The sequence below is a fragment of the Cyanistes caeruleus genome, chromosome 22, assembly GCF_971803275.1.
Source record: "Cyanistes caeruleus chromosome 22, bCyaCae1.hap1.1, whole genome shotgun sequence".
Classification (NCBI taxonomy): Eukaryota; Metazoa; Chordata; class Aves; order Passeriformes; family Paridae; genus Cyanistes; species Cyanistes caeruleus.
In genome coordinates, this window is record NC_141722.1 from 6550288 (window position 1) to 6565677 (window position 15390).

General features: G+C 43.8%; 1 protein-coding gene across 1 annotated transcript; it reads left to right on the forward strand.

Moving 5' to 3' along the window:
• The first annotated feature begins 1502 nt into the window (after positions 1 to 1502).
• UBE2J2 (ubiquitin conjugating enzyme E2 J2) lies at positions 1503 to 12758 on the forward strand. The gene is made up of 7 exons (XM_086860531.1): positions 1503 to 1694; positions 4263 to 4393; positions 5485 to 5525; positions 6865 to 6967; positions 7057 to 7195; positions 8001 to 8081; positions 9330 to 12758. Exons 2-7 carry the CDS (start codon positions 4263 to 4265, stop codon positions 9609 to 9611), a joined length of 777 nt encoding a protein of 258 aa, XP_086716657.1. The 5' UTR covers positions 1503 to 1694; the 3' UTR covers positions 9612 to 12758.
• The last annotated feature ends 2632 nt before the right edge of the window (positions 12759 to 15390 follow it).

The following is a 15390-nucleotide window of genomic DNA, read 5'->3' on the forward strand; positions in this document are numbered from 1 at the left end:
GTTGGATTATTTTAGATGGGAAATGCCATTGCCAGTTCAGACCTGGAAGATGCACCTGGAAATGGAAGGGAACTCAGGAAGGCAGGATGCCATCATTCAAAACCTCCGTGCTCTTTTGCTCAGGGATCTCTCTCGGTTTATTGTTTTGGGAATCTGCACCAGGGCCTCACCATCCTCGCAGGGAAGAATTTCTTCCCAATATCCACCTAAATCTTCACACCATCTCCTGTCACTCCATCCACAGCCTCCTTCCATCTTCTGTTCTATGGGAATCTGAAGAAAATATTCACATTTACAGCAAAAAACCACACAGGAAAGGAAAACAAGACAACACCGTGATCTCTGAGAAATCCAGCGCTGAGCTGGACTCTGCTGGCGTTTGTGGGTCCCTTCCCCCTCGGGATCTGTCCCAGCCAAAGCTCCGGAATGTTGGGACACAGCTCCCGTGCCCAGGCTGGGATTGCTGGTGTTAGAAATGACATTATTATATTGGCTTTGGCATTTATGCATTGGCTTCTGTGAGTTATTATTGACCACAGAGATGTTAATGTGGTGCAATCTGTAATTCCTTTTAAGTGCTTTTTGGTATAGTACAATCTGTCAGTTTATGTATGCACCGTGTAAAGCGGTGTGATAAACAGAATAATCTTATATCTGATCCATAATCTATAACATTCTTAGCATACTATTAAAACTATGTAATGTTAAAATGCTTTTATTTGTGCAACTAACTCAGATAATTAGTGGGATATTTAATTAAGTCATTAATGAGATAATGAGTGTGAAACAGCTATGTTTCATCTGTGATAACAGTGACAAGAACCAGGATACCAAGAGAAAAATTTTTTACTGACTTTCTGGTTATCAGGAGTGTCAGAACAACAGAATAGAGCCTTGAAAAGAAATAAAATAAATTGATTTAATCTACAGGATGGCATGCAGACAAGTCAAAGGTTAAAACCAGGCAAAAAAGTTCCTAGAACATGTCTGCTCACAAGGATGCTCGAGTATGTATAACCCTCATAAATATGCATTTAACCCATAAGTGTAACTATGTACATTTTTACTGTACAAAGAAATATATTACTGTAGAAAACATACAAAAATATTATTTAAATTAAGAATATTAAAAAATATTTAAAATTATTAAAAATTATCCTGTATTGTAAAAATATATTTAAAATATCATTTTAAGCTAACGGCGTGCTTTTTCCAAACTGCCAAGCACCCCAGCGCTGGATATTGTCCCTTTTAGCCCTTATTAAACTTTTTTCAAGTCTTTTTAAATAGCGACCCCTATTTCTCACGGTTGGCGTATCCTGGCCAGGATCGGACCATCCTGCACTCCCTTCCCGCTCGGGATGTGCCGCCATCCCGGATTTTTATCGCCTTATGTCGCGACAGGCGCGCGCCGCCAGCCCGGCCCTGCCTCCCCTCAGCGTTCCCGCCGCGGCGGGAGCGGCTCCGGAAGCGGAAGCCGCGCGGGCCCCGGAAGCGCCGCCGCTCCTTCCCGGAAGCGCCGCCCCGCGCCGCCATCTTGGCAGGAGCCGTGAGGGAGCCGTGAGGGAGCCGCGGCCGCTGCCGCCCGCCCCGCCCGCTCCGCCGCCATCGCGGCCCGGCCGCCGCTCCCCGCCTGCCTCCCTCCCGCGGCCACGGCCAGGAGGGGCCGCCCGGGGCCTGGCGGCTGCGGAGAGGTGAGCTCCTTCAGAGCGGCTGCCTTCGTGTCTCCCCCTCTCTGCTGTTCTCCCTCTCCTTCCTCCCCTCTCTTTCCCACCTTTCCCTTTCTTTTCCAGCGCCTCCCTTCCCCTTTCCCTCCTTCCCTCCCTCTCTGGTTCTTCTTCCCCCCACTCCTTTTCATTCCCTCTCCTCCTTTTCCCTCTTTCCCCTTTGCCTTTCAGACCTTTCCTGCTTGCCTCTCCCGTTTCCCCCCTTTTCTTCCCACTTTTCCCCTTTTTTCTCCTTTTCTCTTCTCCCTTTCAACCCCTCCATTCCTCTCTCCCCTTTTCCCTTCCTCTCTCCGTTTCCTCTTTTCCTCCTCTCCCTTTCAGTCCCTCCCTCCTTCCCTCCCCCTTCCTCTTTTGCCCCTTTTCTCCATTTCCCCTTTTCCCCCCTTCCCCCCTTTTCCTCTCTTTTTCTGCCCTTTTCCCCCCTTTCCCTCTCCCCCCGCCTTTTTAATGCCTTATTCTTCCTTTTTCCCCTCCCCTATTCCCCATTTCCCCCCTTTTTTCCCTCCTTTTTTCTCCCCTTTTCCCTCCTTTTTCCCCATTCTCTCCTTTTTCCCCCCTTTTTCCCCCTATTATTCTCCCTTTTTTCCCTCCTTTTTCTCCCCTTTCCCCCCTTTTTCCCCCCCTTTTCCCCCATCCCCCCCCCTTTTTCCTTATTTTTTCTTTTTCCCTCTCCCTTGCACTCCCTCCATCCCCTCCCTCCCACTCTGTCCTCCTGTTCTCCCTCACTTCTCCTCCCTCGTGTCCTTATTCAGGTGGGAATTCGGGATTTTCGTTTGTATTCCTTTATTTTCCTTCTTTCAGGTGTGTAAAAATCCCAATATTTCAAATATTCCCGTTTTTTGTGCTGCCCGTGGTGAGGCTGGCTATGGAATAGACAAAGAATTGAGCTTAAATAAAAACTTTTTATTTTAAAGTCAAAGCTGGTATTTTTTTTAAAGAGAAAAAAAAACCCTTAATGTTATGATTTCAAGACTGACTTCAAAGTTAAAATGTTGTTAAAATCAATAAGTTAGAGCAATTCTGGCAAAATTCAGGTTGAACAGATTTATTCTGAGGTTGAATATTTGACCACATATAAGTGCTACTCATGAGTTAAATTGTTTCTTTTGAATTAACTGTTTATTAAATTGTTAGACAATTAATTTTTAAGTAAGTTTTACCTATTTGCAATAAAGGAATAGAGAGGGCTACAGGAATTTAATATAATTTTATTTATTTAATTTTATTTTCATTTTTAAAATTTATTTCATTTATTTTAAGTATTGTATTATTGTTATTTTAGTATTGTATCAGAGATATTGCTTTATATTTTTATTTAGTTCTGCTCAAATTTCCTTATGTAAAATCAAAGAATTCCCTAAACCCATGGAGGGAAAGGTAATTAATTGGCATCTGTTAATTGCTGTGTGTTGTATAGGTGAGTTCTTCCTTTGTCCCGGAATTTCAGCAGGGAATTTCCTCCTTCCTCCCTGATCTGGCTCCTTTTGGATGAGGTTTTATTCCAAAAGAAGAGATCTTTCAAAACAGATCTTTCAAAAGAATATTTCAAAGAGAATAACCAGAAATTCCAAATATTTCGCTCCCAAGTCAGGTTCCTGTTTGTTCTTTATTTCAGGGCACTGGGAGTGTAAAAACAAGAAAAACAGCAGATGAATTGAATTTAAAACAGACTAAATCTATATTTATTCACTCAAAAAAAGCTTTAGGATAGAAAGGAATGGAATAAAATATCCCAAGGTGGAAGGGATCCCGAGGATCCCCCAGCTCAGACATTCCTTGGGATTTCATTATGATGATTTTTTTTCTCCTTAAAAACCCAAATCACTGAATTTCAATCTCAAATACAACCCCTAAAGTGGATTTTATAAAAACCTGGAGAAAGAGTCTATGAAGCTCTGTAGTTGATTAATTGCATTAATTGTTAATTAAATTATGTTATGAAGATTTTCCATGATTCCTGCTCCTTAAAACCGAAATAATTGAATTTCTATCTCAGATACAGCCCATAAGGTGGATTGTCTAAAAACCTGCAGAAAGGTTTTATGAAGCTATGTGGTTAATTGCATTAATTAATTGTTGTTAATTAGATTATATTATGAAGATTTTCCATGATTCCTGCTGCTTAAAAACCCAAATCATTATCGCTTCAAATACAACCCATAAAGTGGATTTTATAATGAGTAATGTATTATACTATATATTTATGTATAGTGTACATAACTTTTTATGTATTATGTACATTATTTTATATTTATAATTTATGTATAATATTACAATATTGTATTAAATATGTATAGGATATATAGTATGTACCATATATTGTATATATTATTAGCTCTAGGGATATATAATGTTTAACATATATATATTATTTCTAGGGCTATTATTAGTTATAATATATATATACTGTGTGTAGTATTGTATTTATAAATTTTATGTTATTATAATATAATAATACAAGAACAGTGACCCTGGAGAAAGGTTTGGTGTGGCTGATTGTTTGCATTAATTAATTAACGAATTGCTGTTAATTAGATGAGCAACGCCAGCAATAAGAGAGCCCCAACGACGGCGACGCAGAGGCTGAAGCAGGATTACCTGAGGATCAAAAAGGATCCCGTGCCTTACATCTGTGCAGAGCCCCTCCCCTCCAACATCCTGGAATGGTGCGGATGGAGAGGCTGGGAACTGGGATTGGGAACTGGGATTGGGAAACTGGGATTGGGAAACTGGGATTGGGAACTGGGGAATGGGGAACTGGGATTGGAAACTGGGATTGGGATTGGGGAACTGGGATTGGGGAACTGGGATTGGGAACTGGGGATGGGGAACTGGGATTGGGATTGGGGAACTGGGATTGGGGAACTGGGATTGGGGATGGAGGATTGGGAACTGGGATTGGGAACTGGGATTGGGATTGGGAAACTGGGGATGGGGAACAGGGATTGGGAACTGGGGAATGGGGAACTGGGATTGGGAAACTGGGATTGGGGATTGGGGATGGGGAACTGGGATTGGGATTGGGGAACTGGGATTGGGATTGGGTAACTGGGATTGGGATTGGGGAATTGGGATTGGGGATGGAGGATTGGGATTGGGGATGGAGGATTGGGATTGGGGAACTGGGATGGGGATTGGGGATGGAGGATTGGGATTGGGGAACTGGAATGGGGATTGGAGGAGGTATGGGGATGGGGATTGGAGGGGGTATGGGGAACTGGGATTGGGAAATTGGGGATGAGAGTGGTCATTGGAATTGGGGATGGGGAGAGTTGGAAATGGGGAATTGGAGATAGGAAATTGGGATGGGAATTCGAGATTGGAGTGGGGATAGCAATGGGAATTGGGGAGGGAATGTGAGTTGGGGATGGGAATCAGGGTTGGAATTTGGGAAATTGGGGATAGAGAATTGGGATGGGAGTTGGAGATGGAGGATTGGGCTGGGAATTGGAATTGGGATGGGATTTGGGGTGGGAGTGGGGATGGGAATCGGGGTGGGAATTGGAATTGGGGTGAGAACTGGGGCTGGGAGTGGGGCTGGGTTGTGTTTCCCCCCAGGAATGAGACTGGGGCCGGGAATGGGGCTGGGTTGTTTCCCCTGGGAACGGGGCTGGGTTGTTTCCCCCTGGACAGGGCACACTTTCCCAGGCTGTCCTGTCTCTCCTGGCTCTGGGCAGGGGGAGGGAGCCAAGGCCGAGGCTGATGCTGATTTTTGGGATATTTGTGGTTTCCCAGTGTTCCATTCCCCTTTTTCCAGGCACTACGTGGTGCGAGGGCCAGAGCTGACCCCCTATGAAGGTAAATCCCTGCCTGTGGGGTTTGGGTGGAAACTCAGGAATTCCAGGGGCTGGGAAAAGCCAAAATAATCCCACTGAAACTTCCCACTAAACCATCCAAAAACTGGGAGAGAGAGATGAAGAAATAAGGATGCTGTTGTCTATCATTTTTATCAAGGGCTTTAATCAATTAAAATTCAGATTAAACTGAAGGCAAATCATAGTAAATTTCAGAATGGTTTACAGCAAATGTTCTCCAATTTCTGACAAATAATTTCAAAAATTGATGTTTTTACAACAGAAATGTCCTCAGTGAGCTGAGATTAAAATTTACTTCACCCCCTTTTGCGGTAGTTTAGGAGAAGGAATAAAGCAGGGGAATTGGGATGGAGATTTGGGATAGGAATTATTTATTAAATATAATTTAATACATATATATTAAATAAAATTTATTTAACTCATTTTGGGGTAGCTTAGAAGAAATAAATCGGGAATTTGGGCTGGGGATGGGAATTATTTATTAAATAGAATTTGTTTAACCCATTTTTTTGTAGTTTAGAAGAAATAAAGCAGAGGAGTTGGGGTGGGCATTATTTATGAAATAGAATTTATTTCACCCATTATTATGGGGAAGTTTAGGAGAAGGAATAAAGCAGGAGAATTGGGGATGGGAATTGGAATTGGGGATGGAAATTGGAATGCGAATTATTTATTAAATAGAATTGATTTCACCCATTTTTGGGAAGTTTAGGAGAAGGAATAAAGCAGGGGAATTGGGGATTGGAATTGGGATGGGAATTATTTATACAATAGAATTGATTTCACCCATTTTGGGGATGTTGAGGAGAAGGAATAAAGCAGAGGAATTGGGGTGGGGATTGGAATTGGGGATTGGAATTGGGATGGAAATTATTTATGCAATACAATTTATTTCACTTTTTTTGGGAAGTTGGGAGAAGGAAAAAAGAGGAATTGGGGTGGGGATTGAAATTGGGGATGGGAATTGGAAATTGGGATGGGAATTATTTATGAAATAGAATTATTTCACCCATTTTTGGGGGGAAGTTGAGAAGTAATAAAGCAGGAGAATTGGGATGGGGATTGGATTGGGATGGGAATTATTTATGCAATACAATTTATTTCACCCTTTTTTGAGAAGCTGAGGAGAAGGAATAAAGCAGGGGATCTGGGGTGGGAATTATTGGTGCAGTAGAACTGGTTTCACCCATTTTGGGAAGTCGAGGGGAAGGAATAAAGCAGGGGATCTGGGGTGGGAATTATTTATGCAGTAGAATTGATTTCAGCCCTTTTGGGGCGCTCAGGACCTGCTGCCCAGCCCAGCTGCTCTCTCTGTGCTGCAGGTGGATATTACCACGGAAAATTAATATTCCCTCGAGAATTCCCTTTCAAACCTCCCAGTATTTATATGATCACCCCCAATGGAAGGTTCAAGTGCAACACCAGGTGAGGACTCCTTCCCAACATTCCAGCCGTTCCTGCTGCAGCTCTGTTCCATCCCAAATCCCTGTTCCCGGGCTGTGTTTTTTTGGAAGGTTGTGTCTGTCCATCACGGATTTCCACCCGGACACCTGGAACCCGGCCTGGTCGGTGTCCACCATCCTGACAGGGCTGCTCAGCTTCATGGTGGAGAAGGGGCCCACCCTGGGCAGCATCGAGACCTCCGAGTTCACCGTGAGTTCCAGAGCCACGGCTGTTCCCTTGGGAATCTGGGAGAGCTCAGGGGTGAAGCCTGGTTGGGATTTGGATCCTTTTTCAAGCCATTTTTCCTTGTCCTTGATCCCACAGGATCAACAAATATCAGCTGTAGTAAATAACACTCACAAATGTGATGTGGGGAGGTGTTACAGACCATTTGGGAAGCTTTGGGAATTTGGGAAGCGTTGGGAATCTGGGAGATCTCAGGGATAAAGCCTGGTTAGGATTTGAATCCTTTTTCCTTGTACGTGATCCCACAGGATCAAAAATTCCTGGAATTTCCATCTCTTCTAGTCAATAACACTCACAAATTTGATGTGTGAGGTGTTACAGAGTATTTGGGAAGCTTTGGGAATCTGGGAGATCACAGATCCCAGCCTTTACCCCAGAACCCTCATCCCACAGGATCAAAAACTAACAGAATTTTTGCCTATAAACCTCAATTTTAGTGAAAAATACTCACAGATTTGATGATTGAGGTGTTACAAAGCACTTGGGAAGCTTTGGGAGTCTGGGAGATCTCAGGGATAAAGCCTGGTTGGGATTTGGATCCTTTTTTCAGCCATTTTTCCTTGTCCTTGATCCCACAGGATCAAAAATTATCAGAATTTTTGCCTATAAACCTCAGTTTTAGTGACTAACGCTCACAGATTTGATGTTTGATGTGTTAAAACTCCTTGGTGTGAGGTTTGCACTGTTCTGGTGGGAAATCAGGTGTGGAATTTGAAGAGATGAATTGAATTTTCTTGAAATTGCTGAGAAATGTGGTTTTTCTCCCCAGAAAAGGCAGCTGGCTGCACAGAGCTTAGCATTTAATTTAAAAGATAAAGTCTTCTGTGAGCTCTTCCCTGAAGTGGTGGAGGTAAGGAAATATTCATTGTTTATTATTCCTACCAAGAATCCCCTTTTCTGGGCTTCTTCAGCCTCTCCTGGTCAGGATTTTCCCAGTCTGGAGTTGATTTGTTCATTTTGGAAACCTTTTCAAAGGTTTTAATTCTTTCACACAGCGTAGAGACTGCAGGAGAGTGGGAAAAAAGACTTTCCAGTTTTTCCTTCTCCATGAGCTGTGTGGGATTTCAGCTTTAATTCATGTACCTGAAGGAATTCTGATTTAGGACCCATTTTCCCTTCTCACCGTTCCATCCTCTTCCCCTTTTCAGGAAATAAAAGCCCCCAAATTGTCCCAACTTCTACTTTTCCACTGAATTTTCTCTTTCCTTCTGTAGGAAATCAAAAAAAAAAAAACCCAAATCACCACAAGTTCATTTTCCCAATGAATTTTCTCCTCCCCTTTTCCAGGAAATCAAATGAAAGGCCCCAAATCACCACAAATTCCATTGAATTTTCTGTTCCCCCATGGAGGAAAAGCACTCAATTCACCCCATTTTCTCTTCCATTCTATTTTCTTTTTGGCTCTGCAAACAAAAGCCCCCAAATCATCACAAATTCACTTTCCCATGCAGGAAATCAAACAAAAACCCCCAAATCACCACAATTTCTGCTTTCCCATTCAATTTTCACTTTCCCAAGCAGGAAATCAAACAACAAAAAAAAAACTCAGATTACCAAAAACTCCATTTTTCCCATCAAATTTTCTCCTCCCTTCTGCAGGAAATCAGCCAAAAAAAAGCCCCCAAATCACCCCAAACTCCACTTTCCTATGGAGGAACTCAAACAAAAAGCCCCCAAATCACCACAAATTCACATTCCCATTCAGTTTTCACTTTCTCACGCAGGAACTCAACCGAAAAAGCCCCAGATCACCCCAAAAATCCATTTTCCCATGCAGGAAGTCAACCAAAAACCCCCGAATCACCCAAACTCCACTTTCCTGTGCAGGAACTCAACCCAAAAACCCCCAAACTCCACTTTCCCATGCAGGAACTCAACCCAAAAACCCCCAAACTCCACTTTCCCATGCAGGAACTCAACCCAAAAACCCCCAAACTCCACTTTCCTGTGCAGGAACTCAACCCAAAAACCCCAAACTCCACTTTGCCATACAGGAACTCAACCCCCAAACCACCCCAAACTCCACTTTCCCATGCAGGAACTCCACCCCAAAATCCCCAAACCGCTTTGGCAGCGAGTTTTCTCCTCCCCTCCGCAGGAGATGAAGCAGAAGCAGAAAGCCCAGGAGGAGCTGAGCTCCCGGCCTCCCTCGCTGCCGCTGCCGGACGTGGTGCCGGACGGGGACGCGCACCTGGGCCACCACGGGCACGCGCTGCTGGCCGGGCAGCCGGCAGGCCCCGGGCGCGGCGCAGCGCTGCAGCAGCCCCACAGGAACCACGGACTCTTGGGGGGAGCCCTGGCGAACTTGTTTGTCATCGTGGGCTTCGCCGCCTTCGCCTACACAGTCAAGTACGTGCTGAGGAGCATAGCCCAGGAGTGAGGGCGTCCCCAGGACCAAATTCCAGGGGGGTCTGGGCTCGGCGGGACTCGGCGGGGGCAACGTTTGGGGCTTTCGGCCTTGCCGGGTTGAGCTGGGGATTTGGGTTGAGGAGTCGAAGCGTTGTTGGGGAGCCACTGCATTTTGTTGCTTTGGTTTGTAGAGTTCTTCTCCATCTGTGGTTTCAAAATTGAAAAATCTGCAGTAAATTCTTATTCCATTGAGTTTTTAATTCAGGAAATTTGGGGGTTTTGTCCTTCTTGGGTTGTGGTGGGGTTTTGGGTTGAGGAGTCAAAGTGTTGCTGGGGAGCCCCTTTGGTTTGTAGAGTTCTCCTCCATCTGTGGTTCTAAATTTGGAAAATCTTCTGTAAATTCTTATTCCATTGAGTTTTTAATTTGGAAAATTTGGGGGTTTTGCCCTTCCTGGGCTGAGGTGGGATTTGGGTTGAGGAGTCAAAGGGTTGTTGTGGCCCACTTTGGTTTGTAGAGTTTTCCTACATTTGTGGTTCTAAATTTGGAAAATCTTCCGTAAATTCTTATTCCATTGAGTTTTGAATTGAGGAAATTTGGGGGTTTTCCCTTCCTGGCTTGTGGTGGGGATTTGGGTTAAGAAGGTTTTACGTCTCACTGAGAGGTCAAAGCATTTTTGGGGAGCCCCTTTGGTTTGTAGAGTTCTCCTCCATCTGTGGTTCTAAATTTGAAAAATCTTCAGTAAAGTTTTCCACTGAGTTTTGAATTCAGGAAATTTGGGAGTTTTGCCCTTCCCAGGTTGAGCTGGGGATTTGGGTTGAGGAGTTGAAGCATTGTTGGGGAGCCACTGCATTTTATTGCTTTGGTTTGTAGAGTTCTTCTCCATCTGTGGTTTCAAAATTGGAAAATCTGCAGTAAATTCTTACTCCATTGAGTTTTACATTTAGGAAATTCGTGGTTTTTCCCTTCCTGGGTTAAGGTGGGGTTTTGGGTTGAGGAGACAAAGCGTTGTTGTGACCCACTTTGGTTTGTAGGGTTCTCTTCCATCTGTGGTTTCAAAATTGAAAAATCTTCAGTAAATTCTTATTCCATTGAGTTTTGAATTGAGGGAATTTGGGGGTTTTGCCCTTCTTGGGTTGATGTGGGATTTTGGGTTGCGGAGTCGAAGCGTTGTTGGGGAGCCCCTGCATTTTGTTGCTTTGGTTCTTCCATTCAGTTTTGAATTCAGGAAATTTGGGGATTTTCCCTTCCAGGGTTGAGATGTTTCATTTTCAGTGCTTTGATTTATCGAATTCTTCTCCGTCTGAGCTTTGAAATTGGGAAAATCTTCCAATTTTGGCTCCTTTGAGCAATTTTTACAAATCCCCTCCCATTCCTGCATCTCCCTTGTGTTTTCCTTAGGGAAGAGGTGGGAAGGGATCCAAGCAAAGATTCCACGTGGATTTGGGAATTAGGGGTGGGTGAAGGTTGATTTGATAGAAAATTTGGGGATTTTATTCCCAATAAATCGCCATCCTTGTGTTCTGCTCAGTGCTGATAAATGGGAAAGAAAGAATTCCAAAATTTCCCTCAGAACTCCCACAAGCATCACCGAGGGTTTGATTTATCAGGGAAAAACCAACTTTGGAATTAGAGGGAATTCCCACATCCAGCCTTGGATTCACGTTGGGGTTTTTCCTTTTGGGAGGGAAATGATAAAATTTCATTTTTGTCACAAGGGTGCCACTGGTGGGAAAAAAAAACAATAAAAATGCAGCCACCCCATGGAGAGTGTGTCCCAAAAACTGGGGTTTGTGTCCCAAAATTGGAGTTTGTGTCTCAAAAATTGGGGTTTGTGTCCCAAAATTGGGGTTTGTGTCCCAAAACTGGGGTTTGTGTCTCAAAAATTGGGGTTTGTGTCTCAAAAATTGGGGTTTGTGTCCCAAAAACTGGGGTTTGTGTCCCAAAAATGGATTTTTTTTTCCCAAAATTGGTTTTATCATCCCAAAAATGGGGGGTTTATCCCAAAAATGTTTTTTTGTGTCCCAAAAAATGGTTTTATTGTTCCAAAAATTTGTTTTATTGTCCCAAAAATCAGCATTTGGGGCTCTGGGGATGAGGGAGCAGCACCTGGAAAGGGAGGAATTCCAGGTTTGGAGTGGGAATAACGAAGGAGCTCCTGCAGAGAGGCTGAGGCAGAGGTAAAACCCCAAATTCAGTTCCAGTTGCTTCAAGTTTTCCTTCAATTCCTGAAAAACCCCAAATCCCAATCCTAAAATTCCTCTGGGATTCATCTGCTGAGGTAAAACCCCAAATTTGGGTCCATTTGCTTAAATTTTACTTCAATTATTTTTAAAAAAACACAAATTCCTCTGGAATTCTGGAAATATTTTCCCCCCCAACCGCCAAATTCCTCTAGGAAATGTTTCCCCCACCTCATCCACGAAATCCCATTCCCAAAATTCCTCTGGAATTCTGGAAACATTTCCCGCCCCAGCCCCAAATTTCACCTGGAATTCTGCTCTGGTAAAACCTCAAATTTGGTTCCTCTCCCTTCAAGTTTTGCTTCAATTGTTGGAAAGAAAACCCCCAAATTCCTCTGGAATTCTGGAAATATTCCAAATCCCAAAATTCCCTTGGGATTCCTCTGCTGAAACAAAAACTTCCATTTTCTGCTGCCTTTTTGCTCCCCCTAAAAATTGGTTTTATTTAAACCCCAAAATTCCAATTCCGGTTTATTTTGAATTCCCTGGATTTGGAGGAAGATTTGAAGCATTCCAGGTGCTGTTTGTGGGATCCCTGTGGATTCCAGGAGTTGGGAATGGAATTTTTATTCCCTTTTTTTTTTTTTTTTTTTTTTTTTTTGCTGGGGGGATTGATTTGTGTTTTTCTGGGAATTCAGGATCTGATTTTCTTCTCCCAAAAAAAAGGAGGAAAAATGAAATTTCAAGCTCTCCCTCAGGATAAAATCTGGGAATAAATCCTTGATTTTCCAAGCTGCAATTCCGTGGATTTCTGGAAAACCATTGGAATTTAAAGGTTGGCAGTTTTTCCATAAAAATCTTGGTTTTTAATAAAAATTCCTGGATTTTTGGGGAGTTCTCCTGTTTTTCCTGGAGATTCCAAGGCCATGGAGCGTCCCGAGGAGTGGGCGTGGCTGCGTCATGCCGTGGTTTATTCCTAATAAACATCCCTGAAACATCCACTTGCCGGGCTTGCTTTTCTTGGGAACAAATTCCTCGGGAACAAACGGAATTGGGAATATCTCAGCTCATCAATAAAAGGATGGAAAAACCTCGTTTTCCCTGATTTTGTTCCTTTTCCCAAATTTTCCAGCCTCCCTTCGCTGTCTTCGTGTCTTTATTCACGTCATCAAGAATTCCAATAATTCCTTTAAACCGTGCGCTCCTAACGGGAATTCTGGGATCCATTGGGATCGTTTCTGCTAATCATTACAAATAATTATTAATGTCTGTTAATAATTCCAGGTAATTAATGATTAATTGATCAATCCCAAACCAGGTGACGCCGTTTTCATGGGAAAATTTTGGATTTTTAAAGCAGGAAAATCCCATTTCCAGTGGGAAAGTCCCATCAAAAAGAGCGAATTCCATAGAAACTCCCAAGCATTCCCAAATTCCTGGAATTTCTTTTGCAAGCCAGGAATGAGGAGGGTTCACTAGGATTAATTGGGAATTCTTAATTGGGTTATTTCCCATTGGAAGCAGGAGAGATTTGGGGATTTTTCTCGTTTTTCTGGGAATTCGGGTGGACTTGGCGGATCGGCCACGAGGGGGCGCCGCCGTGTCGGGAATTCGGGGCTGGAGCGGCGTTTTGGGGAATGCTGGAATTCCCTGAGCTGGGAATGATCCCCAAATCCCAACCGATATTCCCGGGGCTGCGGCAGCTTCGGGAACGTGGGAATTCCCTGGAGAAGCTTTTTATGGGATTATCACAAAATCCTGGAGCCTTGGAGGGGTTTCTGTCCCGTCCATTCCCCATCCTGGCCTTGGGCACCAGAATTCTTTGGGAATTCCATCCCAGGGCAGAGTTTATTCCTCAATCCCGATCCTTACGGAGCAGGAATTGGGATTTGTGGCAGCCACTGGTTAAATTTCCCATTCCCTGCCAAGGATTGGGAATTCTTCAATAAATCCCAAAGAATAACGGAAAATCCCACTTTTTGCCCTTTTCCCCAATTTCTTCCTGGCTCCATGTGATTTTTCCAAGCCCTGCATTCCCGTTTTCCCAGAGTTTGGGAACGTTCCTGTGGCTCCTTTTAGGATTTTCTCCATCCCACCTTTTCCTGCTGCCCTCTCTGTGTCAAGGATTGGGAATTCTGTGCTAAATCTCCAATAAAAAACTGGGAAAATCACACTTTCCCCCCCTTTTTCCCTTTGGAGCTCATTCCTGGTCAGGAACGGGAAATTCCAGGAGCTGGGATTGAAGGATTTCCCAATTTCTTCCTGACTTTTCACTCCTCTGGATCCACACGATTTTTCAAATAAAAAAAAAAATAATAAAAATAAAAAAAATCCCAAATATCCAGGTGAAACCTTAATTTCTGTTGGAAAAAATCCCCAAATATGTGATTGAAACCTTCCTTCCTGTGGGAAAACGTTCCCAAATTCCCAACTATCCAATTTAAACCTTCATTCCTGTGGGAAAAAAATCCCAAATTCCCAAATATCCAATTGAAACCTTCATTCCTGTGGGAAAACGTTCCCAAATTCCCAAATATCCAAGTGAAACCTTCATTTCAATGGGAAAAAATTCCCAAGTATCCAATTGAAACCTCCCTTCCTGTGGGAAAAATTCCCAAATATCCAATTGAAACCTTCATTCCTGTGGGAAAAAAATCCCAAATTCCCAAATATCCAAGTGAAACCTCCCTTTCTGGGGGGAGAAATCCCCAAATTCCCAAATATCCAATTGAAACCTCCCTTTCTGGGAGAAAAAATTCCCAAATATCCGATTGAAACCTTCATTCCCGTGGGAAAAATCCCCCAAATTCCCAAATATCCGATTTGAGCTTTCCTTGGAGCGAGGTTTCCGCTCCTCCCGGGCTGGATCCCGGTTCCCGGAGCTCTGGATTTGCGGTGTCGGGAATTGCCCAAAGCCCAGCAGAATTCCCGAATTCCCTCCCGGATCGGAGGCCTCGCTCCTTCCCACCCAAAATCCGGGAGAAGAATGTTTGGGCCGATTCCCAAACCCCTCCGGGAGCATCCGGAACAAATCCGGGATGGATCTTCCCAAAATCCCAGGCGGGATTTGGCGTTCCCGCTGCTGGCAGGGATCGATCCCATTAAATTGTCATCGGGAGCGCTCCCACAAATCCCGGCTCGTCTGCCCGACCTGGAAATTCCAGCCCGGAGTGTGGGAAGGCGCCAGGGAAAGTTAAATATTATTAACAAATCCCGGGAGCCACGTCCTCGTCATGGAATGTGAGCGGGAGCTGCTCTTAACCCTTGCCGTGCCTGCCGCACTCCCGAGGGCATTTTCATCTTCCCCAATTCCAGGTTTTTTCTGGGAAAAAAAGTTTGGAAAAAGAAAATTTCTTGCGAAAAAAGCTGGGAAAAATGAGATTTTTACTCCCTGTTGTGCTGGGATTCTTTCGTGCCTCAGTTTCCCTGAGCCGCAGATCCGGAGTTTTCCTCCTCATCCACAAGATTTTCCTCCTGATCTACAAAATTTTCCCCCTGATCCACAGAATTTTCTCCCTGATCCACAAAATTTTCCTCCTGATCCACAAAATCTTCCTCCTCCATCCCCTGTAAAATCCAAGGAAAAGCACGCTGGCAATTTTCCCTTGGATCACAGAATTGATGGGAAA

Coding starts and splice junctions, on each gene's coding strand:
- UBE2J2 (XM_086860531.1), top strand. CDS start 4,263: ATGAGCAACGCCAGCAATAAGAGAGCCCCAACGACGGCGACGCAGAGG. Junction 4,394..5,484: donor CCCTCCAACATCCTGGAATG/GTGCGGATGGAG, acceptor CCCTTTTTCCAG/GCACTACGTGGTGCGAGGGC. Junction 5,526..6,864: donor AGAGCTGACCCCCTATGAAG/GTAAATCCCTGC, acceptor TCTGTGCTGCAG/GTGGATATTACCACGGAAAA.